Source organism: Pygoscelis adeliae, unplaced genomic scaffold, assembly GCF_000699105.1.
Source record: "Pygoscelis adeliae isolate BGI_AS28 unplaced genomic scaffold, ASM69910v1 Scaffold289, whole genome shotgun sequence".
NCBI lineage: Eukaryota > Metazoa > Chordata > Aves > Sphenisciformes > Spheniscidae > Pygoscelis > Pygoscelis adeliae.
In genome coordinates, this window is record NW_008825499.1 from 1,193,336 (window position 1) to 1,220,188 (window position 26,853).

General features: G+C 45.2%; 1 protein-coding gene across 1 annotated transcript in view; it reads right to left on the reverse strand.

Moving 5' to 3' along the window:
* The window catches only part of LOC103923234 (neuronal acetylcholine receptor subunit alpha-7-like), a 65,154-nt gene extending 41,455 nt beyond the window's left edge, over positions 1–23,699 (reverse strand). Inside the window, exons 1-2 of the mRNA XM_009331518.1 lie at positions 23,621–23,699; positions 5,624–5,763 (exon numbers count right to left, since the gene is read on the reverse strand). Coding sequence (XP_009329793.1) covers positions 5,624–5,763; positions 23,621–23,699 — 219 coding nt within the window. The remainder of the gene's footprint in view (positions 1–5,623; positions 5,764–23,620) is intronic.
* Positions 23,700–26,853: the final 3,154 nt, after the last annotated feature.

The window sequence follows — 26,853 nt, forward strand, 5'->3', positions numbered from 1 at the left end:
GGGGCAGCGCCCAGGGCCAACATGGCTGGCTTCCACCCTCCTCTGCCGCACTGGCAGGACCACTGCCAGCACTGGCCACCTCGCAGCCCTGCAGCACCTCTTGCCTCCAGCCACAACTCACAAAGGGGGAAACAGTGCCTGCTCTACATTAATGCTGGCCGGAATGAATAGGCATAATTTCAGATGAGAAAGCAGAGTTGTTTTCACAAATTGGTGGAGTTTAACAAGGCCCTTCTCTATCTTGCAGCTTATGAAACAAAAGCACTTAAAAGCAAGGAAATCAACTGCTAAAGGCATTCAGATCTAACAAAGATTACGTGAAGAAACTGACTCTACGAGGGCTGTGTCAGACAGAAGGTACCACAGGGCTGGGCATCACCTTCCTCCTGCCTTCCCACCTTCACCTTAGGGCACAGACTCTACTGACAGGCAGCCTCTAGCTTTGGTAATTCTCACTCAAATTGAGAACTCTCCAGCAAAGAGCTCGTTGCACATCAGCTCTTGGGGACTGAGTTTGAGTGTCCTGCTAATTGAGGAGCAGATCACCCAGGAACTGAGCAGGCTGATGAGGCCATCTCTGATGTGAAGAGATGCCTGCATTTAAAAGCTGTTCTCTCACCAAACACTTCCTCAAAAAAAACCCAAGACAACCCAAAACCAAAAAACCCAACCCCTTCAGGGCTGCAGTCTCTGATTTAGGGGAAAACCAGTACAAGCTAAAGCTTGACCCCAACAGTTCAATAGAGAAGATAAAAACTGTGGTAATGACTGCATCTGAGCACTCAGGGGAAGTATGTACAGATCTTTTCCCTTGGTTTCCCTGCACAGCAAGGCACAGACCCGGTTTTCGGGAGAAAACCTGAATCTTTGCTCTTTGTTGCCCCACTAAACTCTTCTGTTACCTTGTCTTGCTGCTTTCCAAACCTGTCAAGAGCTTTGACACACTGCAGCAACAAAATCTGCAGTTTCAGTGGGATTGTTTGCAAGCACGTGATCAGGTTTGGGATGATCCTGCAGTCCCCAGGATGTACAATCATTTTACACACTGTTCAATCAAAACAAAACAGTACATACTAAATATTCCAGATATAGCATTTGGTTTGGGTTTGCAGCCCAAAATACAGTAAAATTATGTATTTTTTGGCTTCTGGAAGTGCAAAATGACTCATGGGTGGTTGGGCTTTTTTCAGTATTTTTGTGGCTTCCCACTGGGCACTCACAGTCCCTTTTTCTAGTTGTTATGCCCTCTGAAACAGGAGGAAATTTCCACAAGAGCACCTGAACAAGCGTGTGGCATTACATACTCAGGCAACCTATCAGCTGCTGGGGTGGTTTTCTGGATCAGTGGCAGCTGGAAGGGTGAACATGGAGGAGAAAAGTACTATGGGACTTCGCCATGCACAGGGAGCCAAACAGCCAGACCCTTGTGTTGGCTCTGCAGAAGACAACATTGTCAGGGACAACATGGATGCTAGGCTCCCTCCTTCATGCACGAGGCTAATGAGTGTGCTTAGCAGTGTACAGCCTCTGAAAGGCAACAATGCAGTAGTTACTGGAAACCTCAGAGGTGTGTTTGCTTTTGGAAGGGTATTTTGAGGCATTTATTGTCTCTGTAGCATTGTGCAGCCACCTTGTAGCACTCTTCTTAAAATTAGGCTCTTTATTTAGAGGGTTTTTTTAAAATGTATGATACTTTTCTGGTCTGGCCATGGTTTTCTTCTTCATACTCTTCTGCTGGTTGACTGCTTGGTTTCTTTTCCTCTTTGTACATTTAAACTTGCAGTTTGAGGAAACACACAGCCTAGAAAGTTAATAAAACAAGCTTTTCCTGTGGACCACCAAGCGCAGTGCAGCTATTGTTGCAGTGGTACTGATGTACTGACCCAAAGATAATAGTAAATAGTATCACTAGCAGAAAGAAAGCTGGAAAATAAAGACTCTATTTTTTTAAAATACCTCACCAGTGCTTCCACATAAAGAATGTGGACCCCTTCAGAGAAGGTCCCCTACAAATGCCAACAGGAGCAATGAAAACTGTCATTCATGATGACAAATGGTTCTACCTAGCAGGCTCGTATCACATTGAGCCAAGGGAAAAATGCTTGTATTTCCTCTGCTGTGAAAAATGTCATGCTTCATTTCTTAATTGCTCTAGCTTGACCAACTGGCTGGGCTTTCAGACAAAATAAGAAGAGAATTCTTGTTCCAGGTACTCTTGGATGTGGTCTACACTTGCCTGGGCTGGCAGGGCTTGATCTCTCTGTAGGAGAGATCACCAGCCAAATGCCCTGCTGATGCACAGGGAGTGCCTGGCTTCTGCCAAGTAAGGGTGGAGGGCAGGCTCCAAGCAAAAGTGACCCTTAGAAACTGCATACACGTGAGACAGCTCAGCATGAAGTTGTCCTTACACATAGAGGACAAGGCAAACTGAACTGACCCTCGCTGTTAAACAGGGGGTGTAACTGTCCCTCTTTCTGCTCATTTGTTTCCTGGATGTAAGAGGCCTGTCTTGGCTGTAGTTGTGAATTAACATAATTTTGGAAAATGTCCTAACCATAATGACAAGAAGTCCTTCACTTGCATTGGTCTACCACAACTGTGACAAGCAGAGAACATGTTCTTCATGGATTTCAGTATGATGGCTGGCTTTGAGCACTAAAAACCATATAGATCCTGTGCAGACATGATGGTAGGAGCAGAAAATCTAATCCAAGGTAGTCATGCTTTGAAATTTTCTTTGAATGGATGTGAGAAGAGGAGGTTAGATTTTAAGTCACTTGTCACTACTATTTGGCAAACCACAGGGACCTCAGAGCTGTTTTTCCTCTCTATGTAGCAAAGTGAATCTAGATTGTCATCAATGCTGTTCTCAGCAGGCTGGCTGCAGAAGATGAATTTAGATTTCATTATGCTATAATACAGTATGTGTAGGAAACAGACTTATGGAGGCACGTCATGGAACCTGTCCCAGGTATAAGCGCATTAGATGTGATGCCAGGTCTTGGCAAGGATAAGGAGTCAGTTTCGGTAACTATCAGTGGCAGACCCCTTCTTCCTTCCATGCAACAATAAAACAGGAGACTAAAACATCTTCTCTACATTGTTTCCTCCCACAGTGAAACCAGTCCAGGGTCCACTGTCTCATGACCATTGCAGTGACTACTTGCAAAGCATCCCATACTGTTGTATGCCTTGGCACACCATACTCCCCTGAGCACGGAGTCCTTTTTTCCTCCCCAGGGTGCATGAACTCCCCTCAGGCTGTGACCTTGCCTAGCACCCTGCTCTGTTATGGTAATGGAGCATGCTGGACACAAGAGTCCTTGGAAAGAGCAGCTTTGTGCTTTGTTAGTGCATACACCATTGCCAAGACTGTGATGCTGTCTATCCCCCTCCCTGAGTGAGAAGCAACTGTGCACCCGTTGCTTTGTCTTGTGCCAGGCAGGGCAGCCGAGGAGACAGAGTCTACTCACCCGCGGTCTCCCATCTGGGTGAACAGGGAGATGTCCACTTGGTTTGCCTTGTGATGTGTCCGCTAATAGAGGCTACCTCTCCTTTGTACCTTGCCTGCTACTCTTTACATTACTGTGGCTATCACGACCCTCCTTTTAAACAGACATTTTCTTCAGCAGCTGGCACATCCAGACGCTGCAGTCTGTCCAGCCAGCCATGGAGGCTGAGGAGCTGTGTCCATGCTCATGACCTGCTTGCTTCTGGCATATTCCTGCATTGCTTCCTGATTTAGGGACCCATGGGAGCAGTGTTTTGTGGATTTTCAGGCTGGTTGGTTTAGCCACTTGTTGATGCCACAGTGACCCTTCTACTACAGGGACTCTACTGCCAAGGGATTTTCTGTCCCTCCCCAGAGGAGACAGGCACCTTTTTACATCATGCAAGATAAACACTTCAGGTGACTCTGGATGCTTTTTAAAAACACCTTGAGTGGAGTTTGCAAGACCATGGGCTTGGGACAAGTCATTAATCCTCTGAGCTGATTAACTTCTAGCATCTGTAGTGTGTGCAGAGATGGAGGGAAGCAAAGCTTCGTTTCTGGTATGTATGACCATTTAGATTACCTCTTTCCTATTGTGGACAATCAAAAGGGACGACTGGAATTAAATTTGTTGTAATGGACATTGACATAATGTAGATAAAGTGCTTAAAGAAATGCTGATTTCCTGAAGGGATGGGTTTCACATTCACATGTGAAACCCAACTAAAAAAAGGTTTTATGTAACTCCTCCTGGCAGACTTTGAAAATGTACAGTCATAGCCCTAAAAAGTCCTCTTTACCACCCCCAACATTCAAATTACTGCAAGAAAATACCATCAGAAAAAGAAGGGCTGGAGCAAAATCTTTGGAGCTAAGACACCTCTCCTAAACCTGGAATTGCTTGCTAAAATTTACGTGAAATTAGCTGGAGGATTTCTTTGCTCTTTTGTTCATGAAGAGGACTGTGAGCTCCTGCCATGAATGAGTGACTTTAGTTGAGAGTACTGATCTCCTCTCTCTTCCAGGTCAATGCAGTTGCTAACATTTCAAAACAGAAAGCTGCTTACCCTGCCTGAGTGGCTGGGGGGCGCCCTAAAAAAAAACCCCCTGCCACTTGTATGGCACGATGCTGGAGGGCTGGACTTTCAGGGTCCTGCTTACCCCTCCAGGAAGAGCACCTGGTGCACTACACATTTTCTGAAAGATTGTGAGAGCTTTAGAAAGTTTAAATATTTGAGGACTCTGTCAAATTGGTTTGCAACTGCACGAAGGTTTGTACATCTCTCTCTCTATTCCTTGTTCCCTCCATGACAGTCACGGTGTGTTGGAAACCAGCCCATAATACTGGCTATGGAAAGGGTAGGATGAGGAAAGGAGCACTAACTTGTTCAGCTGTTTGCTGTGTTGACAGGGTGAAGGCAGTCAAAATTGTTCTCCTGGCTTGTTTTTCCCATGTAGATGAAAGAAATTATCTCTATATATCATGGTTTATCATACAGAATCCTCTTCATCATGAAAAAAGGGATTTGGATTATTATGTTAAAATTTTCTATGGGTCAAACCTCCAATTCTGAAAAAGCATGTTGCAGTCAAGACAATCAGAGGGCTGTGCCTCCAGGTTTCGCTTTTATATATTTCTAACCTCATTTCAGGGCAGGCTCCTTCAACTGCAGTGCATGGTAAAGACATGATGGGAGAAGAGGCAATGTCATTATAATGTCTAATGAAAAAGTGTAAAAGTGCAGTGATGCTAGCTTTGAACACCGCACATGGTCTTCAGTTATTGCGTCCCGCATGGCTCTAAGAAGAATACATCATTAATAATTTGTAGTAACACATGGCTTCTAATTTATTGAATTCTTTTTTCTGTTTAAAACAAATGGAAGAAACTACATAACTAATCTCCTTGCAGCTCATGTTGTATCAGAGATGGCTGTGCTTTTAGGAGAAAATTCACTCCTCCAAAGTGTCAAAGCATGTACTCCAGCATTTAGGGAGGATGCTTAGCCAAAGACAGTCTGCTTTCATCTCTGTTAGCCTGATTAAGAGGAAAAGTATGGTCCCTACACCAGATATCAGATTTGTTATGCTGAGTGGGTGCCGTAGAGAACAGAACAGCAAGTAACTTACCACGTCAATTATCTGCAGCAAAGAAAGCTGAAGCTCAACTACAAGGGGTTGGGAGTCATTCACTACCGGTCGTTCAAGACGATTATAGTTTCTCAGCAGTTCTCTATACAAGTGTCTCTGGCTTTCACCCTGCTGAGACGCTAGGGGAAAAGAAAGAAGTGATCTGTCATTCGGGCTGGTCACACTGTCCCCATTGTCTGTTTTGTTGTAAAACCCCTCTTAATGGGTTTGTAATTTGAAAACAGTTCCCCAAAAATCCCCACAATACTGCACATGGGTGTGACAGACACAGCTTTCCTGCATACATGACTGATGAGCTCTTAAAAAAAATTAACTACTGACACCCTAACTCATTACTAACACTCAAAAACTACTGAACAGCTTTTGGGGCTCTGAGTAAATGTCCCCCTCCCTTGTTGCCCCTCCTGCTGATGGTCAGTAGAGACATGGCTCCAAAACCACCAGACAGCTTCCTGGAAGGCAGTCAGAGTGCTTTTATTTGCTTGTTGTTATACCCTAGAGACTGGCTGCTGTAAGTCAGCGCTGGTATTACTTGTACATATTGTGTATTTACCCAGCATGAGTAACAGGTATTCTTAGTTCTTGGAGCTGAGGTATCAGGCCCTTTTCTGTGCTCAGAAAACAGTAACAAGCCTTCTTCAAACCCTCTTCAGTTTTGTGTGGCAGTCTTTTCCAGGGTTTGGGTTACTTCCCTTGCCTTTTTCCCTTCTAATGGCAGCACACTTTGTTACACCTAATGAGGTGGGGTTATGAAGGCTGGAGTATTTGGCAGATATGTATAATGATATTGAATTTCTGCTTAACTCGGCTTCCACTGGGAACAGCCTCAACACAGAAGGTGTTCATGCAAACACATGAGCATGTTAAAGACCAGCAGAATTTCAGTCTATGCTTAAATTGCAAGATGCCCCTGTTCCCCAGCTTTGGGGTTGGTGTGGAGAGCATCCATCTAACCTGCGTGACCAGGTTTCCTTGCCACAACAACCATGGATGGGGCAGGGTAGCAGTGATGGCTTGGGTCTCTTCCCACAGGAAGGGGAGCACTTTGCTGGGACACGCTGCCCAGGAGCTTGGGTCCCCCATAACAGTGTAGGTGTTGGTGCTCTGGCCAGTGGCAGACTGAGCTCTACCTAAGAGCTGCATCTAACAGAGTGAGAGGGTTATGGGCTGCAGGTTCCCTGAGGCCAAACCAGTCCTGTCAGCATGAGTGCATATTCCCTGAACTGTAGAAATCCAAACCCTGGCAGGAAATCTGCACTCTAAACTATTATTACTTTGGACTGAAGCATTTTTTATCCACTGCAGCTCCCAGTCTCTGTGTGTGACTTTTTTTTAACTCTTGAGCAGAGCTCTGCACATTGATACCAGGACTCCTCTCACAGTGGTTATGATGAATATCTTTTTGACAATGCAAACAAACCATAACAACCAGTTCTGCCTTCTCCAGACTTTTACTGTGCTCAGCAAACCTTGCAAGCCTGGAACAAGCTGCTCTCCAACACAGCAGCAATGCCTTTTAAAGCTAATAATAAATTTATTTTATAAAAAGTTTATAAGCCTGTTTAATTTGTGTTGAGTTTTCCTGATACTAAAGGGAGCTTTGTGGCTTTCCAGTCTGGCAGTGCCTAGTGAACAAGGAGGAAGAGTGGTTTTGTTTGTTTTGGTAAGTTACACCAATACATCATCTTCATGGGCCCTCTCTGCTCTTGCATAATACATTACATGATCATGGGGATCCAGAGGAGCAGATGCTGTAAGTGCTGCTCCAATAGCCCATGCTGACACATCAGTATTGGATGCTATGTTTTCACCATCAGCAAAGACAAGCTGTGGCCACAGTATCTCTCCTTCACCAGCTTAAGTAAGCTTCCCTGCAAGGCATTGATTTAGATCCTCTGTTATGGCTGTCATATTTGCTTTCCAGTGCCTCAGCAGACCCCGACTCCCTTGTAAGATCCTTCTGTGGAAAGGAAACCAGTGAAAATCATTACACATTGTTCTATGGAAAGAGGGTCTGTTTTTGAACAAATTTGCTGTCCCTTCACTCACCTGCCCACCCCACCACCACCACCACCCTATGTTCCTGTGCTTTAGGGAGGAAATGACTGCCTGCACTGCTGCTCTCATCTTGAGTATTTATGTAATATTTGCCTTTAACCTTCCTTTTAAACTGGCTGCCTCAGCTTTTACAAGGGAAAAGTGCCCTTCACCAATCTCTGGAAGTCAGCTGGGCTGCTAGAGTTCCCTGGTACCATCGCCGCCGTGGTGCATTAAAGCAGTACGACCCCAAGGAAGGTCTGACTTACTTGGAAAGATCCGAGCATAATCCTTTGCTGTGTGCTTCAGCAAGCTGTCTTTGTGCTGTGTGCTCCAACCATGCTGAAGCCAGGGCCCTTTCCCTGTTAAACTTTGTGAGCTGAAGTAGCCCAGTACTGCAGTTTTGCACCTGGTTTTCTATCCTTTCTTCAACTCTCCCCTCTGTAATGTGACCCTATTACTTTGCGACCTCTTGTATCCAAAATTGTTAGCATAGCCTTAGCTGATCTATTCTTAGCCTGCTGAGTTGGCATTGGTGACCACATGTTTGTGTGCCACATGGTTTTGCTTACAAAATTACATAGATTCAGAAGCAGTGGAGACTTTGGGGTGTCCTGGCAAATAGCCATGGCAGCTGTTGGTACCACAAAGACCTGGCTAATCTAATCACACTGCCATCTCTCTGCTACAGCTGCTTTGGAGAAGGAAATGAGGTAGGTGACAAGTCAGACTTGTATTTTCATAGACTTTTTCTTTAAATTGTAATCTTCAAATACTTAAAGTTTCATAGTCCAGAGAGATTTCTGCTTTTTTCTCCTCTAATGCTTGTGCTAATGCATTGTGACACTACATCCCTGTGTGCTAAATGGAGTGTTTGCTGGTGATGGGGAAGTCTGGACCTCTCAGGAGTAGTGGTAGAATAAGCTTTACCACTGCCTATCCCTCAGTCACAGAAATGTAACCAAAAGTAGTGACACTGTTTCATCTTTTAAACTAGGCTGGAAGCTAGATGTCAATACTTAAGGTTGCTAGGTCAGTCTCCCAAAAGCAATGCCAGACTTACTTGCCTATGTATTTTACAGGAAAGTACAAGTAACTGGCAAAGGGCACGATGCTTTCTAGATAAAGGATCTTTGAGCAACAGAGAGCCTTTTATGTCTCACTGCCTCAGACTGTGTCCCCCTCATTTCTGAATTATCTTTGAAGCAGTAGGAAAACATACAATCTCATTAAAATTTGAGGGAAGAGCAGTGTATGATGTTTATCTCAAGTTTAGCAAGACTTTTGACACCATCTCTGAGAACATCCTCATAGACTTTTGTATGAGGATGAGCAGACAACTGCTAGCTAAAAGTGAACAGTGAGGTGGATTGAAAAGTGGCTGAACTGTCAGGCTCAGAGGGTTGTAGTCAGCAGCACAAAGTCCAGCTGAAGGCCAGCCAGTGGTGGAGTACTCCAGGGGTGAATACTGGGGCCAATGCTGTTTAACATCGTTATGAGTGATGGGACAGAGTGCACCATCAGCAAGTTTTCAGATGGTGCAAAAGTGGGAGGAGTGGCCGATACAGCACATGGTTTTGCTACCATTCAGAGAGACCTCGAAAAACTGAAGAAATGGCTGACAGGAACCTCATGAAGTTCAATGAAAGGAAGTGCAAAGTCCTGCACCTGAAGAGGAGTAACCCCAGGCACCAGGATAGGCTGGGGGCCCACTGGCTGGAGAGCAGGTTGGCAGAAAAGCCCTGGGGGTCCTTATAGATATCAAGTTGGCCATAAACTGGCAATGCACCCTTACAGCAAAGGCCACCGGCATCCTGAGCTGCATCATGCAGAGCCTCACCAGTAGGTCAAGAGAGGTGATCCTTCCTCTCTAGTCAGCACTGGTGAGACACACCTGGAGTGCTGGGTCCAGTTCTGGGCTCCTCAGTACAAAGGAGACATGGAGTTACTAGACCAAAGACTAGGTTGTCCCTCAAGCTTTACTCTCTGAATAATCCGAAATGGTTCCCTAAACTGCTCCTGGAGTTTGCAGGCAACTGGGAGGCACAAGGTAACCAATCCGCTGGTGGTTTTGTGAAAAGCTCTATGGACAACAGAGGTATTCATGGACTACGTTCAACTCTTAAATACCTCTCTGAATCTCCTCCCATGCTTCTGCATGTGCAAAGAAGTCTGCAAGAACCCCACTGATTGATCAACATGACCTATAAACTGCTACCAATCTCTTGGGAATACATGCTATAGTTGAATTTCATCTTTCTTTCTAGGATGGAATTGCTGAGAATTGCACAGCAAGGTAAGATGCCTAGGAGCTATTTCTCTATTGCAGAATGCTACCACCTCCTCTAACAGGAGATACAAGTCCCTTCAAATGCATTACTGTGAGACCAGGGAACTCCCCAGATAGGGTGGTACTGTGTGGTATCTTCCGTGCTGGATCAGGGAACCCTATGATGTGAAGGAAGAACCTGTAGCAAGAAAACAGAAGATGGCAGCTTCCCTATGGGATTATTTCTGAAATGTATTTGAAAAGCTGTCCATCACCTCCTTTGTTCCCCTACAACATGCTTGCCTTGAATTATTTCAGCAGGGAATAAAGCAAATCATCTTGCTGTTAGCTTACAGTCTGAGCTCTGTCTTTCCTTCTACACGCATGGTCTGCATGTGAGATTTCATCCTCTATTAAATGCAGACATGTTGCAATGTCCCAGACAGGTTAGGCTGATAGACTGGGACTGAAACATGGGATAATTGTACATTTAAAAAAAAAAAATTGCAAGCCTAGAAGCAAGTTAATAACTGCATCCATGTACTTGGACAAAGTGTGGATTCATAGCTAGAGGGAGAGAGGCACCTCTGATGAGGCTTGCACAGACAGTGTCTCATACTGACTGTGAGCCTTCATGGTACCTGTAAAGTGGTTTGAATTCTCTGAGACACTGCAATTAAATTAGATCAAGCTGGTACTGGCTGATGTCAGCTCCAAGTCAGCAGCTGTGCATGCCCAGGCTCAGACTGAAGAGCTTCAGACTGAAAAGAAAAAGGAAAAGGAAAAGGAAAAGGAAGAGGAAAAGGAAAAGGAAGAGGAAAAGGAAAAGGAAAAGGAAAAGGAAAAGGAAAAGGAAAAGGAAAAGGAAAAGGAAAAGAAAAAGGAAAAGAAAAAGGAAAAGAAAAAGGAAAAGAAAAAGGAAAAGAAAAAGGAAAAGAAAAAGGAAAAGAAAAAGGAAAAGAAAAAGGAAAAGAAAAAGGAAAAGAAAAAGGAAAAGAAAAAGGAAAAGAAAAAGGAAAAGAAAAAGGAAAAGAAAAAGGAAAAGAAAAAGGAAAAGAAAAAGGAAAAGAAAAAGGAAAAGAAAAAGAAAGAAAAAGAAAAAGAAAAAGAAAAAGAAAAAGAAGAAAGAAAAGAAACCTGACTAAAACTAGCAAAGCCCTTCCTCATTCCTTGTGTACTGCGTATGGTTTTACTGGTTACACTGGTGTCTTCCTTTACAATTTTGCTTGGCCTGTTGAGGAGACATAGGGCTCTCAGCATATGGCTGCAGGCTAACAACAAACCTCTTCCACCTTCTCTGTCCAGGTGGGATCCTCTGGGCATGGATTGCCACTTCCATGCTTGAGTGTCATCCTGTCCTCCCCACTGTGCCACCGTAATACTCCTTGTTTCTTCTGTGGGTTTGGGTTCAGATCCGGGGAAGTGTTTGTTGGGGCTGGAGGCTGTTCAGTGCTGTCTGGTAAGAATGGCTATCAAAATTGCAGATAGCTCTGGCCAGACTATCTGTATGCCATAGCCAGGAAGGCAGATGCTCCCTCCTTTCCTACGAGCTGTGCTGTCACGTCTGGTCTCGGCTGGTCGATCCTCCTGCTCTGCTTTGCATGCAGAGCTCCCTGAGCTACAAGGCAAGAGTCCAGCCCTTGCCAGTTCCCCAGGTTTGCTCCAAAAGTGGTCAGCTCCTTGACTGAGCATCCCTGGTATGGGCCACATAATGGCTTGCTGTGCACAGTAAAGAATAAATAATGAAATATTAACAAGAGGGTAGGTGGAAGGACATGGATTTCCAAGAGGTTTTCAGCCACGGTAACTGTATTTATTGACCATTCCACCTCTGGTTCATAGTGTACCTGGTTTTATTTTCATAATCTTTGAACTTTCTGTTGGGCCAGCTGCTAGCTGAATGTTTTCTAGCTGTTACTCATTTGTTTTGGCAGAGGCCTGAGCCCTACACACAAGTTATTACTTTATTCATACAAGATTATGGGAGTTATTGGTACCTAAAGAACCAATGGTTTTCAGACCATATATCATATTCTTCCCGTATCACTTTATATTTAAACATATGCATACTAACATGTCTCTGAATGACAATACATGCCTTTTTTTTCTTCCCTTCTCAAAAACAGTTCCTAGAATTGTTTGCATATACAATCTCTTTGCAGAGCACACTAAGTTAAAATCAACAGCACATTCCTGGTCCATCACATTGTTTTTAAATATTTTGTCCCCTGCTACTTCATAAAAGGTCATAAACTGCAGTGATATTGTGGTTGTGGTACTTATCCACTCCCCTTGTACCTTCTACCATATCACATCTATGTCATTTTTTTCTCTCTGTATTGTTACTTTGATGCATTCCCTCTGTTTTCATTTGTTTGTTTGTTTGTTTGTTTGTTTGTTTTACTGTTTTCTAAAAGAAATTCTGTGGAGTTCTGGGCTTTTTTGAAAAACAGTGTCATTATACTGAGAGGTATTGTTATATTTTGTTGTATAATGATTGTATACAATCTTGTTATAATTGGAACATTTACAGAGCAAAAAGCCATTAGGAAAACCTATGGGTATCAGAGCTAAATCCTAGAACTTCCAAGTATTTTCCTAACAACCTGCAGACTCTTCTGCCATAGGTCCTCTTCTATTATTTATTTTCCTTTTAGTTTATCACTGTATTCTTACAGGGATTTTTAGCTGTTTCTGTGGGAATGCAAATAGAATGATCACAGAAGACACACACATACACTATATGCATTTATGAATTATGAGGGAAGTAACAGGAGTAGTATCAGAGAAAAAGCAGGTTGTTTCACAGGCAACTTCATCAGCATAAATTGGAATAGTAACAGCACTTACAAAAATGTGGCATGTTCTAATGCTTTGGTAGCTATAAAAAACCACCCACCTTATTTTGTGTATTTTGCAGATTTCTGAGAATGTAAAGCTTGTCACTGCCACATGTCACTTAATCCCCAGAGACACAGATGTGTACCATCTGCTTTTGTTCTTATGTGCAGCGTTGTTGCTTTTATCTGTGGCTGCAAATGCATTATTCCTTTCAATGCCCTTTGATTTAAAATGCATGCCATCACACCTTCATGGAAGACTACTCACATAAGTAACAATGGAATCACATCAGCTGCCTCAGCCCTGTGTGTGTCTGTGTCTGTGTTGTGCATGTTTGCGTGTTGTGTATTTGAATACCTCTCATTTAAAACCTCTTTTTCATCTACTTCCCTTCTGGGTAATCTTTGACACTAATCTTTGGCTTTCACTATGCAGATTGTTTCTGCATCTTACACACAAAACACATTAGATACCCAGAGGAATGTGAGAAATGCCATGTTTTCCTAGGCAAAAAGGACGTAATCTTCCTGATATCGGTCATTTCTGTTCTTTCATAGCAGATAAAGAGCTCTCAGCGGAGATGGGTATTAAAGGGTTTGCTAGGAAAGGTTTCATCTCAAAGACTTTAGGCACATGACAACATGCTAAAAGGAGAATATAGGCCATTACATAATGAAAGGATGGGATTATACTTGTGGTCCTGCTGGCTTGGTGCAGATCTTTTAAAGGCTGAGATATGTGTGTAAGGTGAAGAGACACACATTAAGATATTAACAGTGGGATACCTCTCATGTGTATGATCGTTATGAAAACTATTATTTATTTTCCTTTTAGTTTATCACTGTATTCTTACAGGGATTTTTAGCTATTTCTGTGGGAATGCAAATAGAATGATCACAGGAAGACACACACACACACGCTATATGCAGTTATGAATTATAAGGGAAGTAACAGGAGTAGTATCAGAGAAAATTGATTTGCTGACCTCAAAATGACCTCATTGCTCCAGGTCAGAAACCTCTGCTACAGGCAGAAATGGAAAAAACTGTATTTTTAGTGCAATGCTAGTTTACATTAGCTCCATGCAATATAACTGTAATTACTACAATACTAGATGTGGAGGGAGCACGGGAGGAGGGAGTTGGAGCAGTGGCAACGAATTCCCCTTGGCAGACAAGTTACAGAGAGTTGTGGCTGTCTGAAGGTGACTCTTGCCAGCCATCCTGGGAGGATTTGTGGGAAGGAGCAGTAATGGAAGCCAATGGAAAGAAACTAAATCATAGGACAAAAACGAGATACCAGTGTTAAGATCATCAGTGTACTGGAATGGGCTTCTGGACTCCCTGCTCCCACTGCCTTGCAGAGCAGCTTGTCACATCCCTTCACCTCTACATGTTTCAGCACCCAAACCAGCAACCCAAGGGAAAGCACTTCTTAGGAAAGCACTATGAACTTCACTAACCAAGTGCTGTCAATGAGGTAGCCATGGCAATATGCACAGCATTCACAGACGGCTGTGAAAAGGGTCACAGGGAATCTGCACCTCCCCATCAAAAGCCCACTCAATGCTATGCCAGGCACATGTGGAGAGCTCAGATCTGGGAAAGCCATATGTGAACAGACAGGTGTAATAATGTTTTCAGTGGAAACAGATAGGCAAGTCTGGTTAGGGCTGAGAAGACGACAGGTAGGAAGAGGGTTTTTTTCCTACACCCAGTGCAGATAATAGCTGTGATAGAGGCTGCAATGAAATCTTCAGTTTACGATGCAACATAGTTCTTCAGGCTGCACTTCCCAACCTCAAAATGTCACAATATAATTAGAAAGAAGCCCACACCAGGGTCAGCAGGACCCTGGAAGAGGAGGAAGAAAAGTTAACCTCCCAGGAAGATAAAGATAAGTCATTGTGTCCCCAAGACATGAAGAGAGCAAAGATAAAAAACCAAACCTAGTTCTCCCAAGTGCTATTCCTTAGTTACAGGCATGCCTTTACTAGGCAGAGAAAGCTTGTTTCTTTTTTCATAGTTCAGAGGTGAGGGAGGGATCTTGCCTCAAAACCATTGCCTCAGTGTGTTGTTACCGAAGCAGCGGTGATATTGTTTAACTTCTCTGGGCAATGCAGAGGACAGGTTGGAGTGGAAATGTTACAGGCAGTAATATTGTGGAAATGAACCACCCAGTGTGCCCAAAGATGTTGCAGTGATTCTTTTCCCTTCTCCTTCTGCAATGCTGGTCAGAGGCAATGGTTATGATCCCAGAGACGGCTAGTTTCCTGAACAATGAACTTTTGCCTTGCCAGCCTGCCAGCTGTACTTGCATAGCAATGCTAAGCAGCAAAGGTACCGAGGATGGTGATGGTTCCTCCTGCTTTCTTCCCACATTGCTCAAGCCTCAGCTTTTGCCTGTGAGCAAAGTGAGAGCTGCATTGGCTGCAAGGCACAGGCAAGGCACAAATGTCCAAGGTGAACATGGATCTTGGAATGCAGAGAAAGTTGCAAGCTTGTCTTTCCAATATCAGAAACTCAAATGCTGGATGATATGATACATGGTGTTAAAGCGCTGTGAAACGGATGTTGGCTACCCTGATGGAAATTTTGGCTGCATCTTGAATGGCTGCTTATTTTCCTCCTTTTCAGTGCTTAGTACCTGAACTTGGAAATATGAAGATACATTTTCCCAAATCTGAAATAGTTTCCCACTTGGAAAGCAAAACTTACATAAAACATCTATAGATGAGACTCAGTCGTTTTAAGCAGCACTGCTGAGCTTTCACTAGGCCAGGCTAAATTTGCTGCCTGTCTATGTGAAAGATGCTGTGCTGCTAGCTGGCTGGTGATAGTTTGGAGGTTTTGGCAGCAGAAGTGGCTGCTATCAAATTACTTTTTCCAAGGGAAAGAAGTCTGAGGCTTTGGTGGTCCAGGTCTTCAAAGATAAAGGGAGCTGTAAATAGAGGTATGAAAATTCTCAGCAGGGAGTCTGAATTTATTTCACACTGAAGACAAAAGCTGCTTCTAAGATTGTCTTCATGAGGTAAATGACTAGCTCTGAGCAAATTAGACTTGTGACCAATCAAACAAGGTCTGTGGAGATCCGACCTAGGACACTTGAAATTGTAAGAAGTGCTTTATTTTGGCTGATTCAGCCCACATTTGCTTATGTGCATATAAAGTGGCTGAGCATGGTCTGTTTTTTTTTTTTTCCAGATTCTGAATGTCACAAGGTCTCAGTGACAGTTGAGCGTTGGTTATCCTTGATCTGGCTGTTTTCAGAATGCCAGATGCTATTGTCTTTTCCTCAGGTACAGGCCTCAAGTCCTGGCTTTGTTGGGATCAGTGGGGATATGAATTATGTGGCTCTCCTTGCTGCACCCTGCCAGCCAAACCTGCATTGGCTGGGTCACTGATCCTGACTAAATGCAGAAATGAACTACAGTGAAAATGAGGTACTTCCAGACAATGATGATCTGATTTTTTCTTAACTTTACTCTGTTGATTTAAAGCTTTGGTAACTTCAACCCAATGCTCCTGAATTACGTCAGTGCAAACAAAACAAAATTAAAACAATATTGGTGTCCCGCATGTCCAGGTGGAGTATGACTGTCATCTTGTGATACAGTAGCAATGCCTGCAGATGAGGGATGCTTGGTCTCCGAGAGAGACCAAAACTAGCCAGAAAAGCAGAAAGTGGCCCTGTGCTGTCTGGCCTGCCCTCTTGTATTCCCCAGCATACAGACTTCCTGAGTCTGCTAGAGCATTTTCACCCAAAGGGGAAATGATTTGCCCACTTGAGAAGAGGCTTCCTCTGGAGAAGGATGCCTCCTCTCCTTACCCACAGACCTGTTCCGATTCAATCTATCCTTTCTCTATCAACCTGCCCTCTCATTCCCATTGTCAGGCAACGCATAAGTATATCTGACAATGGCAGGGAAGCTGAAGTGTTTGGGCTGAGATACCAATCCAACAAATTTGAATTCTAAAGTAAATGGAAACTGGGGACCCTAATATCTTTGGACACTACCTTAGAAGGCTTAGACCTTGAATGAAACACTGCTGCAGAGAGTATGCTGCAGGATAGCTGTTTGGCTGTATTAGAAAGACAAGTCTTTTGCTTAGAGCTCTTGAAGCTGTCCAGTTGTCTTTTATGAATTGTGTGTGAAGCCTGAACAAGAATGGGTCCAATTCAAAGTTGCTGCCTATTTGCCACTAGAAACACTGACAACTGCAAACCATCTAACAACTATAAATTTCATTTTTTATCTCCTCTTCCTATTGCTACAGCTGCTCAAGCTAGATTTCAGTTTGCTGATGATTTTTCTAAGATGACACAATATTCAAGGGAATCTACTCCCATCATTTGTCATGACCTGCTCTGCCACTTTGCACAGTCAAGATGAGGAAGTTCTTCACAAAGAGCACAGGATGGCTAAGAATGATGGAATGTATTTTCTGCATCATTATATGACCTCCTAGTTTGTTTTTTTTTCCCAAACCTACTAACTCAGAGGTGATGAAAACACTAAGCAGCATCCTCCTATACAGCCAGCCTATATTCAACATCAGTGAGACACACTGCGTGACACAAAGTTAGCTCTGTGCCTAATAAGGCCTCCCCAGGGCAGCACAAGACACACACTGACCCTGTGGAGTGAGTCAAGTGGAGGCCATTGAGACAATGGGCTGCTGGAGCAGCCTTTGCTGCATCGGAGCATGTCCGATGCCTTTGATCAGCTTGGGGATGAGAAAGCAAAGGAGAGCTCTTTTGGCTGCCTTCGGCTGCCTTCAGCTGCCATGACGAAGGGCTCTGTGTTGAAGGAGCCAGACTCCTCTGGGATGTGCACAGGGACAGCACTAATCAGATACATGCATCATGGGGCATTGCCAGGATATCAGGGGAGACTTTTTTTCTCTGAAGTGTACTCACCATAGGGAATACCGCCATCCTTGGAGATCTTCCCAGCTTGACTGCCCAAGAAGCAACATCATGGAGCTGTCCCTGCTCTGAGAAGAGGGGTTGGACTGGGCAACCTCTGGAGGCCCCTTCCAGCCAAATTATTCTACCAGTCTACGAATCCGCATAGATCAAATCCTCTCTCACCTCAGCTGCCACAAACACCTCTTTTCTAATTTGCAACTTAATTTTATCTCTTGCCATGGTGGAGATCTAAGTGACATGGGATTCTTTTCCATGTAGCCACAGCTGAGCTTCAGGGAACACAGTGTACAGTCTTGTCAGCCCAATCTGCAAACTGGCTTTAGGCTGTTTGTGTCCTCAATGCAAAATGAGATCTCCTCAAGCCTGTCCCTTCCCTCTAAGTCCTTTTTCTCTCCAAATCTATGTTGCATTAAGGACAGAAATGAGGACTGTGGCTTTCCCTGCGACATTCTGGAATGTAATAAGTACTGAAGACATCCATTTCTGGAAGGTGATAAGGATTGCAGACATCCATTTCAGTGCTTTGGTAACCACAGCTTCTGAGCAAAGCCAACTGATAGCAAGGCAGGACAGAGTCACCTGCACCTCACTGTTGACATGCATAAGTACTCATGCTGACTACAAATTCTTTTTCCATTGCAATTTACTGACTTAATTGCAAGCCCCAGGTGGGAAGACTGTTATTTCCAAACACATCATCTAGTTCTGGTCTCAGCCTTGTTATCAGCTGCTTTGCTCAATGCAGCAAAATGCTTTGCTCAAGACAAGCAAAAGTCTTTCTTCAAGCCATATTTGCTCAGGAGTGTGTCCCAAGACAGCAACAAACTCCTGTCTACCCTTTTCATTCCCATGGATGCTGCTGATTGCCAGTGCTAGCCCTACCTGTCTCAGGCAGATTTGCTCTCTTCTTTAATTAGATTATGCAGCATCTCTAGGCAGTAGGCATCCTTGAACAACCGTGTCAGGAGTGATGCAAAGGGGTTTGATCAACTTAATCACACCCTAGAGCTGGAAAGGCTTTATATCTCCCTCCTTGCTTGTAACATACAAATGAAATTCTGCACTAACACTTTGTTCAGGATGTACAGTGAAATCGAATGGCATTTGGGTACATGCATTCCCTTGAAAATCTCAGCCATCATGTTCAGATGGAAATATTTCCTGTTTTGTGACTGATGTAACCCATTCTTAGACCCTGGAAAGTTACTTCAACATGCAGCTATGAGAAGGGATGCTGCTGTTCACTGTTCTCACTGCACCACAGAGACATAAAATACCTCTTTCACTGCTTGGAAAAGTTTACAGTTGCTGACATAATCATCCAATATGTTACCGCCATCACTAACTCATGTTCTCCTCCACATGTCTTAAGAGAAAAAAACAGATGGAGAAAAAAGGTCTGGAGCTGTCTTTAGGACATGAATCCTGTGCCTGGAACAGGAACTTCTGCTCTGAGACCATCATAAGCCCCCCTGCACTGGAGCAAGGCTGAAGGCTCCCAAGGCACCATCTGGCATCATCCCAAAGACAAGATGGATGCTACTTTCTCGTGCACTGTATCTGCTTCTGGACACCTCCCTACGTACAGAGTGCTATACCAATAGGTGCATATAACAATACGTGCTGGTGATGTCAGGGACCAGGTGCTTTTTCTGGACCTTCCCACTTTTTCTAGTGAGATCTGAGGAGAGTTAAAATGAAAAGATTTAGCCCAGATCACTATCAGCAAATGTGCATGGAAATACCCCCAACTTCCCTGGAGCATGGCGACTTCTCACAAGCTTGGGCCAGTTCCACAGTTGCAACTGTGCCTACAATAATACAGAGCAGCCTTAGAGCTGTGCCAGTGAACACACATAGAAGATTAGTGACTCAACATGAAGTCTGGTTCATTGAACTGAAAAGTCAATCTCAAGAGGCAAGCATGTACAGCAAGTTACTGCAGCAGACAGTAACTCACAGGAAATCATCTCAGAGATTTGCCTAGGGCTCTGCCTGCCTGTCTTAAATGTGTTGACACCTTTCTGCACTAGTGTTCTTGATCACAGAGCAGACTTACACCTATAAACAGACATGTGCTGTGAAAAGTGCATTCAATCCTGACTCCATGCATATGTGATGCCTTAGCATGCTCTCAGAATCCAGAGTGACCAGACTCTGGTGTCTGTGCTCCCAGATGTTATAGTAAGAGCAGGGATCTGGCAGTAATTTCCCATTTCTGCAAGACACGTGTGGCATCTTTTTAGCCAATATGGAAGAAAAGACCTACTTGGACAAGCAAAGGTCTTCCTCCTATATTTTCTATTTTAAACTTGCATCAGCTGCACTGTTATCTTTGAAACTGTGTATCACTCAGTGGGGTGATACAACTCAGAACATCAACATAGAGGATGTGGCGAACTGAGGTGAATGTGACCTTCAGACCTCAAATTAAAAGTATGAAAAATTCTAAATTATCTGACTTGAACACCTGGTTCTAGTCTGGTAACGTTTACGAGATCTAACATTTACGAGATCTAAAGGTGGAGCTCCTTCACCAACCACCTAAATTACCAATGACATTGTACTCTATTAAGGCACAGGACTTCTCACATCTATTCAACAGTATTCAACAGCTTACTCCTTGGAGTAAACCAGTTCAATTAACACAGCACACTGCAGTTCCATCAGTCCTACCAGCTGAGGCCCAAAGTTTAGACTCCATATATAGGTATTTAAGTACCAGCCTTGGTTCTTCCTGCTACACACATCTCTAAACTTGTGTCACCTCAGTCTAACTAGCTCACATTAGAGCAATTGTAGTTTGGTAGAATCTGGCCTTTTGAGACTGTCTTGTCAATGTTACTGCTGCTGCAGAAACAGCACCTGCCTGCATGGAAGTGAACCAAGAACAGTATCCTTGTGAGGATTTGCTCCTAAAGATTATCATCAGCTGTGTTCTGATGTGATCGCTAGAGCTCATCTAAATCAGCAAAGCTGTAAGAAAGCATGAAATGAGTGCAGCACAGGAATTCAATTCTGTATTGTGAGTGAGCCAAAGAAAAGCTGTTTTGCACTGGCTGGGTACACCAAGTCAGGCTGAGTTACTTCATAATTTACATCTTTTAGCTGGTTAGCTCACTTGTAGCATCCCCTGCCATAGGATTTGTCCCATACTGCTGAGCACTTACATTCCCACCAGACTGCAGAGGAGGGGCTCTGTCCTCAGCTTGCCTTTGCCTTTGTTGGGCTTTTCAAAGCCACGTGGCCAGAGTATGACCCTGATGTCAGGCTGCACAGAGCAAAGAAACTAAGAGGTCTGACTCTGCTCTGTGTAGTGTGTGTGGCACCTTAGTGGCCTCACTTAAAAAAAAAGGCCATAAAAGCACAGTAATTAGAATGCATGGGTTGGCTGGAGACTAGCAAAGTGCATGCTTAATTTCCCCAGATGTTCAAACCCAGCAGGTGCCTGTGCACTGAGCTGAAGGTAATGCTCCTCAGAGACGGTAGATGCCCATGTGGTCACTGTGACATATTTCTCAGGGGAAGGACTCCCTTGCAAGGTCATCTGCACCCTGGCTCTCAGACTGCACCATGCTCAGAGAAAGGAGCAGAAGTGCGTCTGATCCCTCTCTTCCAATCTCTCCCTGGAGCAGGGTTTTCAAGTCCCTCCACTTGAGGTTATCATGTAGCTGCTGGGACTCACAGGGTCCTTCAATCCTCTGGGTGCTCCTTCAAGGATTGCACCTGGCCTGGAAGGGACGTCTGGCTCTGAGACATGTCATCTAGGATCCAGGGAGGCTGAGGACCAGTTTTCTGATTTTCCCTGGGGCCCATGTCCCAAGAAAGCATCACTAGCTCCAGGCTCTTCAGGAAGGAGGGCTGCAATGACCTAACATGAATGACATGTCTGTCAGGGCTCCTAGCAGTAGTGCAAGCGGAATCAAGTTGAAGCAAAAAGTTGTGGAAAGGACTGGGAAAAATGACTGAGCAGTTCATGTTTTGTTTTGTTTTGTTTTTTACCTAGTCCTTTTCACAACTTTCCTGTAAAACAGCCCTGCAACAGGAGTTTTCAGTAGTTGAGAAATTGTTGTAATTGTTGACTACAATTGAGCAGTTGAGTAGTTTGTTGACTACAATTGAGTAGTTGAGAAATTGTTGAAACAACTCCGCACTACGTGAGAGTGATATCAGTTATGATGGACCTGCTGTGACTTCCATGTGGGTGCACTGAGGAATCCTGGGGGAGTTTGGAGCTTACTGTTAAAAGACTCTGCTACTGAAAACATGCTAAGATCATCTGGACTTTTTTCTCTTCTGACCCAACTGCACAATTCCTGTGGCTCTTCTTTTTTTTCTTTTCTTTAAAAAGAAAAAAAACTATCCACAAAGCAGAGGTCAAATACAGACCATCTTAATCAGAGGTTCATTTCATTCTGCTTTAGCAGTTGTCTGTAAAAGTGCATACTTGTAAGCTGCTGGTAAAAGCACCTAACACAAAATCCTCTGAATTATTTATAAAAGCAGTTTGCGTCTTCATGTGCTGCTCAGAGAAACTAAGCATCCCCCCTGTCGAATTAGTGATTACTCAGTATTTAAAAGGCAGTATTTACGTGATACACAACTGCTCAAAATGGGACTGCACACAAAGTGAGTCATAACTAGCTGCCATCACCTGCCTGTTAGTTCAGCTCCTGAAGTAGCACAGAAATATCTTACAAACAAAGACAGCAAGGTTCTTAATTTAGCAAGGTGGGGAAACATTCTTTTGTAATACCATTGCTGCATTAGGCAGCTGAAATGTGGAGCTGTAATAATGAAATGCATAGATGTTTTGAAGATTCAGGTAAACTAACAAGGAATTATCTGCGTGGCATGAATAGTCCAGTGCAACATCACATATACCTAAGTTTCCCATGCCTCTGTGCTTCTGAAATATGCAGACCACTTTCTCTGCTTTAAAAAGACAATCCTTTCTCTGTGCAGAAATTGTGGGTAACATGACATGGTCTGTCACACCTGGAATACTCAGTTTTAGAATTTATAGTTGCTGCAGGCACAGATGTTTCATATAACAAGCTGTTAGGGAGGAAAAAAAGCACATTTTGTGTAGAATCCTGAACATCTTTCAGGACTGCGGCTATTTCAACCTCCCTTCTCATTTAAAAATGTATTGTTAGCCTTGCAATCCTCCATGTTTTGGAATAATCACACAGTTCCTACTTTTGTTTGTAACATGCTGAAACTTCAGAAGATAGCTTGGTCACAGGTGACACCTTAGACTACAGAAGCCCATTATTATTTTTATTAGATGTTTCCAACTTATACCCATCACTGCCTGGAAGGACTCTTACTAAACATACTAAACATTAGAAGAGAAAAACAAACCAGAAATTGTAAATTTATATATTTATGCAGCTATAAATCTTCCCAAATGATGCATAGAAAGTAAACACTTAAGAATTTTCTTCTGGTCATCTTTCTTTGTAGAACTCCACCATTTCACCCTCACACCTACAGGGTTCTGACAGCCATGCTGTCCAGCCTGGAGTTATAATTTCTCATTCCCAAAAAACCACAGATATGTTAAATTTTTAAAGGAGAGCAAGAACATATTCCTTTTGAAACACAATCATTTAAATTCATTTCTGAAAGTGTAAATGACTCACTTTTCATTAAAAAGCCCCACACCTTTTCCTTTCTTAAAAGAAGGTGGCCAGCACTGTAAGATCCACAAACTTATTCGATCTGATTACAAAACTCATAGGGACCAGCACGAGATTCTAACAAAGTTTAAACTATAAGCATATACCAGTCCTTCTGAAAATAGACTTGGGGTAGGATGGGACTAGTGTTTAGAAAAAATAAAAGAAAAACAAAAAAAACCCAAAAAACTGGACAACCACAGATGAGCTTACCTTTAAAGAAAGACAGGAACAAGGATGCCCAGAGACATAGTCCAGAATAAACAAATCCCAAGCACTTTTCTGTGAGCATTGTCAAAATAGGCTGGCTATCCTTCCTGAGCAGAGGGTGAAAGAGGATGAAGTCTTGGAGACAGCCTGCAATGACTGCTGGATTTGGCAATTACAGTAATAAGGCATCAAACCAGCTTCCCACCAGAAGAGAGAAGCGCGTTTGCTCATGTGCTTCTCCAGTCCCCAGAAGCCAAATCAGCTCAGTGCTGGGTCAGTAAATCCAAACACAAAGGGGCTGGTTACTTTGCTTAGGACTCACATTCCCAGGCACTCTGAGCCTTTTCTTGGTCAGAAGCAAATGCTAGCGATCCCCTCACACAGCTGTGTGTGTATGGCAAGAAGGGGGAGCGTGCTGCCTCGAGGATGCTTTCCACATCCCCATAGATTGTACCTAACTCGAGACAGCACGTCTGCAGCACTTCCAGTGCTTGCACTCGAGTGCCTCTAGAGCTGTTTCCCAGCAAATTGAGTTTGTGTCCCTCTCTACTCTCTCTCAGCTGCCAGTGCAACTTGCAGCAAGCACTTGTAGCATGGTCCCTCTGCCATGCACCTGTCCTTTCTCCCAGCAGAGGTGGCTGGGGAGATTCAATAATGCAGAAGCTGGGGAAGGTGAAACTAGCCAGTCTCCTGCCCTTTTTGATGCACCCCTTCCTGCGATCACATCCACCAGAGGCAGGGAACTGCAGGGAGTGCCCTCTTCCCCAGCTGCCCACTGCTGCTGGCTCCCCACCGTGGAATTTTGCACACACCCTGCCCCCTCTGAAACAGCTCTTCTACTTCTCCACTCCATTCTATTCACCAGCCAGGCAAAGGCAAGGCAAGGCAAAGGCTTGAATACATTTCATGATATTCATCATTTGGGCCTTTTTTTTTATTCTTTTGCCTGTTCTGCACACTCACCCACTTCTCTTCCACTGAAAACAGGTGCAGGACTTTGCACTTCCCCTTGTTGAACTTCTTGGGGCTCCTGCCCTGGCAGGGTACAACCCTAGGTTGACACAGCAGCACCAAGTTGTGACTCTGCACAGGAAGGATTTGGGTGCTGCCATAGCAAGGCTGCACCGGGCAGTGCAAGCTGGTAGGAGAGCAGAGCCCCAGGACGTGGGGCCAGAGGGTGCGGTGGAGGAGGCTAGGCCTGATGTGATGAGCGATGGGGCATAGGCTGGCCCTGGAGACCCGCAGGATATAAACATCTGCCCTGGGACCAGGTGCAGAGATGCAGACCTGGGGCTGGGCAGCACTTGCTTTTGGGGGGAACAATAAAATAGTACATGGCACATGTAGAAGGACCCATGAGCATCAACATCTCACCCCTCCTGGCCAGAGGGTGCATTGATGCACCCTCTCTCCCACCAGGCTAACCCTAGTGGCCATAGGGCCCAGCGGACACGTGAGGAAATGGCAGCCATAGCACCAGGAGAAGGGGGAGAAAGCAGCACAGGTGGGGACAGCAATGCCAACGGGACTGATAATAATACTGAGTCTTTTTCTGCAGTTTTCATGTTTTCACTTTCTTTTATTATATGGTAATTAGATCTGGGAGACCAGGACCACAAGGGGCTGGTGTGTGCCCTGGTTTAGCCAGCCCCTGAGGCACCCTGCCAGTGTCACTCATGATGGGGTGGCTTCCTGGGGGGCTGGGAAGGGTCCTTGGAGCTGCCAGCCCTCCTCTTTGGGGCTCGCCGTGGCCCCCCAGGGGAGCGTTCGCTGCCCCAGCTGCGCATGGAAGGCCCAGGCAGAGCCTGCTCTGGGTCCTCCTGGGCCTCTTCTTGCTCCCCATGGGTGGGAATGGGGGTAGAGGGAGGGCTGCCAGGACCCTCATGAAGGGCTGGACTGGGGGCAGGAGACCGTCCTCGGGAGGCAGTGGGGCCAGGGGTAGCCACGGTGCTATCCTGCTGCCCCCTGGCAGCACGAGCATTCCCCAGGCCCATTCGACGTCGGGCCTCCCCGCTGCACCGGTGCACGATGGTGTCAATCAGCTCATGGACAAAGCTCCTTGTGTGCCTGCCCAGGGCCTCCCGCAGCAGCTGGATCAGAGCCTCCTCATCCAGGCCAAAGTATCGTAGACTGGATGTGACGAGGCGCTGCACTGCTGCTGCTTCCTGGGCATCCTCAAAGAGCTGCCCCAGCTCCTGATGCAGCCAGGGCAGCAGGGGATGGAGGACAGTGGGGTGGACGCGGAAGAGGGATGCCCAGACATAGGCATGGAAGCCGCCCACTGGAGCCCAGGGCAGCGGCCCCGCAGCTGCTGGCCGGGGTGCTGCAGGGTGATGGAGGCTGTGGGCGGCTGGGTGTCTGGGAGCTCCTCCTGTCAGGCGGACGACAACTGATGGTGCCGCAGGTGGTGGGATGATGCGCTCCTCAAAGTCGTCATCCTCCCGCACCGAGTGCAAGATGGAAGTCACCCTCCTCTTGCAGAGGGGGCACTCGGGCTTGCTCTCAGCCCACCGCAGGATGCAGGTGTAACAGAATTGGTGGAGGCATGGCATCACATAGCTGGCCTCCTCCCAGCTGTCCAGGCATATTGGACAGCGGTTCTCCAGCTCCATGGCCGTGCCTTCCACCTGCTGTGGTGGGCTCGAGGGAGCTAGAGATGACAAGCCGCTCCCTCTCAGTGCCGCTGCAGCAGTGGGTGTCGTGCTAGAAAAGGAAGAGAGGCCACAATTGTTGGCTGGCCCGACAAGGGGTGGAAGAAACGCCCAGGTCCCTCAAGAAGAAAACCCTCCCAGCTCCCCACCCCAGGGTGAGGTTTCCCCGCACAGCTCACCTCTGCTGCTGCGAGCACACCTCCTGGGTACGCCGGCTGCCTGAACCAGGCAGGGCTGGGGAAAATCCTCTGATGGCTCTGGGGTCAGGCACCGAGAGCTGCAGTGAACAACTCCCCGAGCACGACCTCAGCACCAACAACAGCCTTGCACAATACTCCAAACCTCACATACCCGCTCAGCTGGAGTGCGGGCACGACCCAGCTGGGTGAGACTCGGTGCCCAGATATAAGCAACGATGGACGCATGGTCACAATCCATCGCTCGGGGACATCACAGTCTATTGCTTGGAGATGTCACAGTCCATCCCTCAGCAACATCAGCACCCATCGCTCGGTGACATCATCATCCATCGTGCGGGCACATCACAACCAGACATCCTCACCTGCGTGCTCCCCCTGGCAGCGG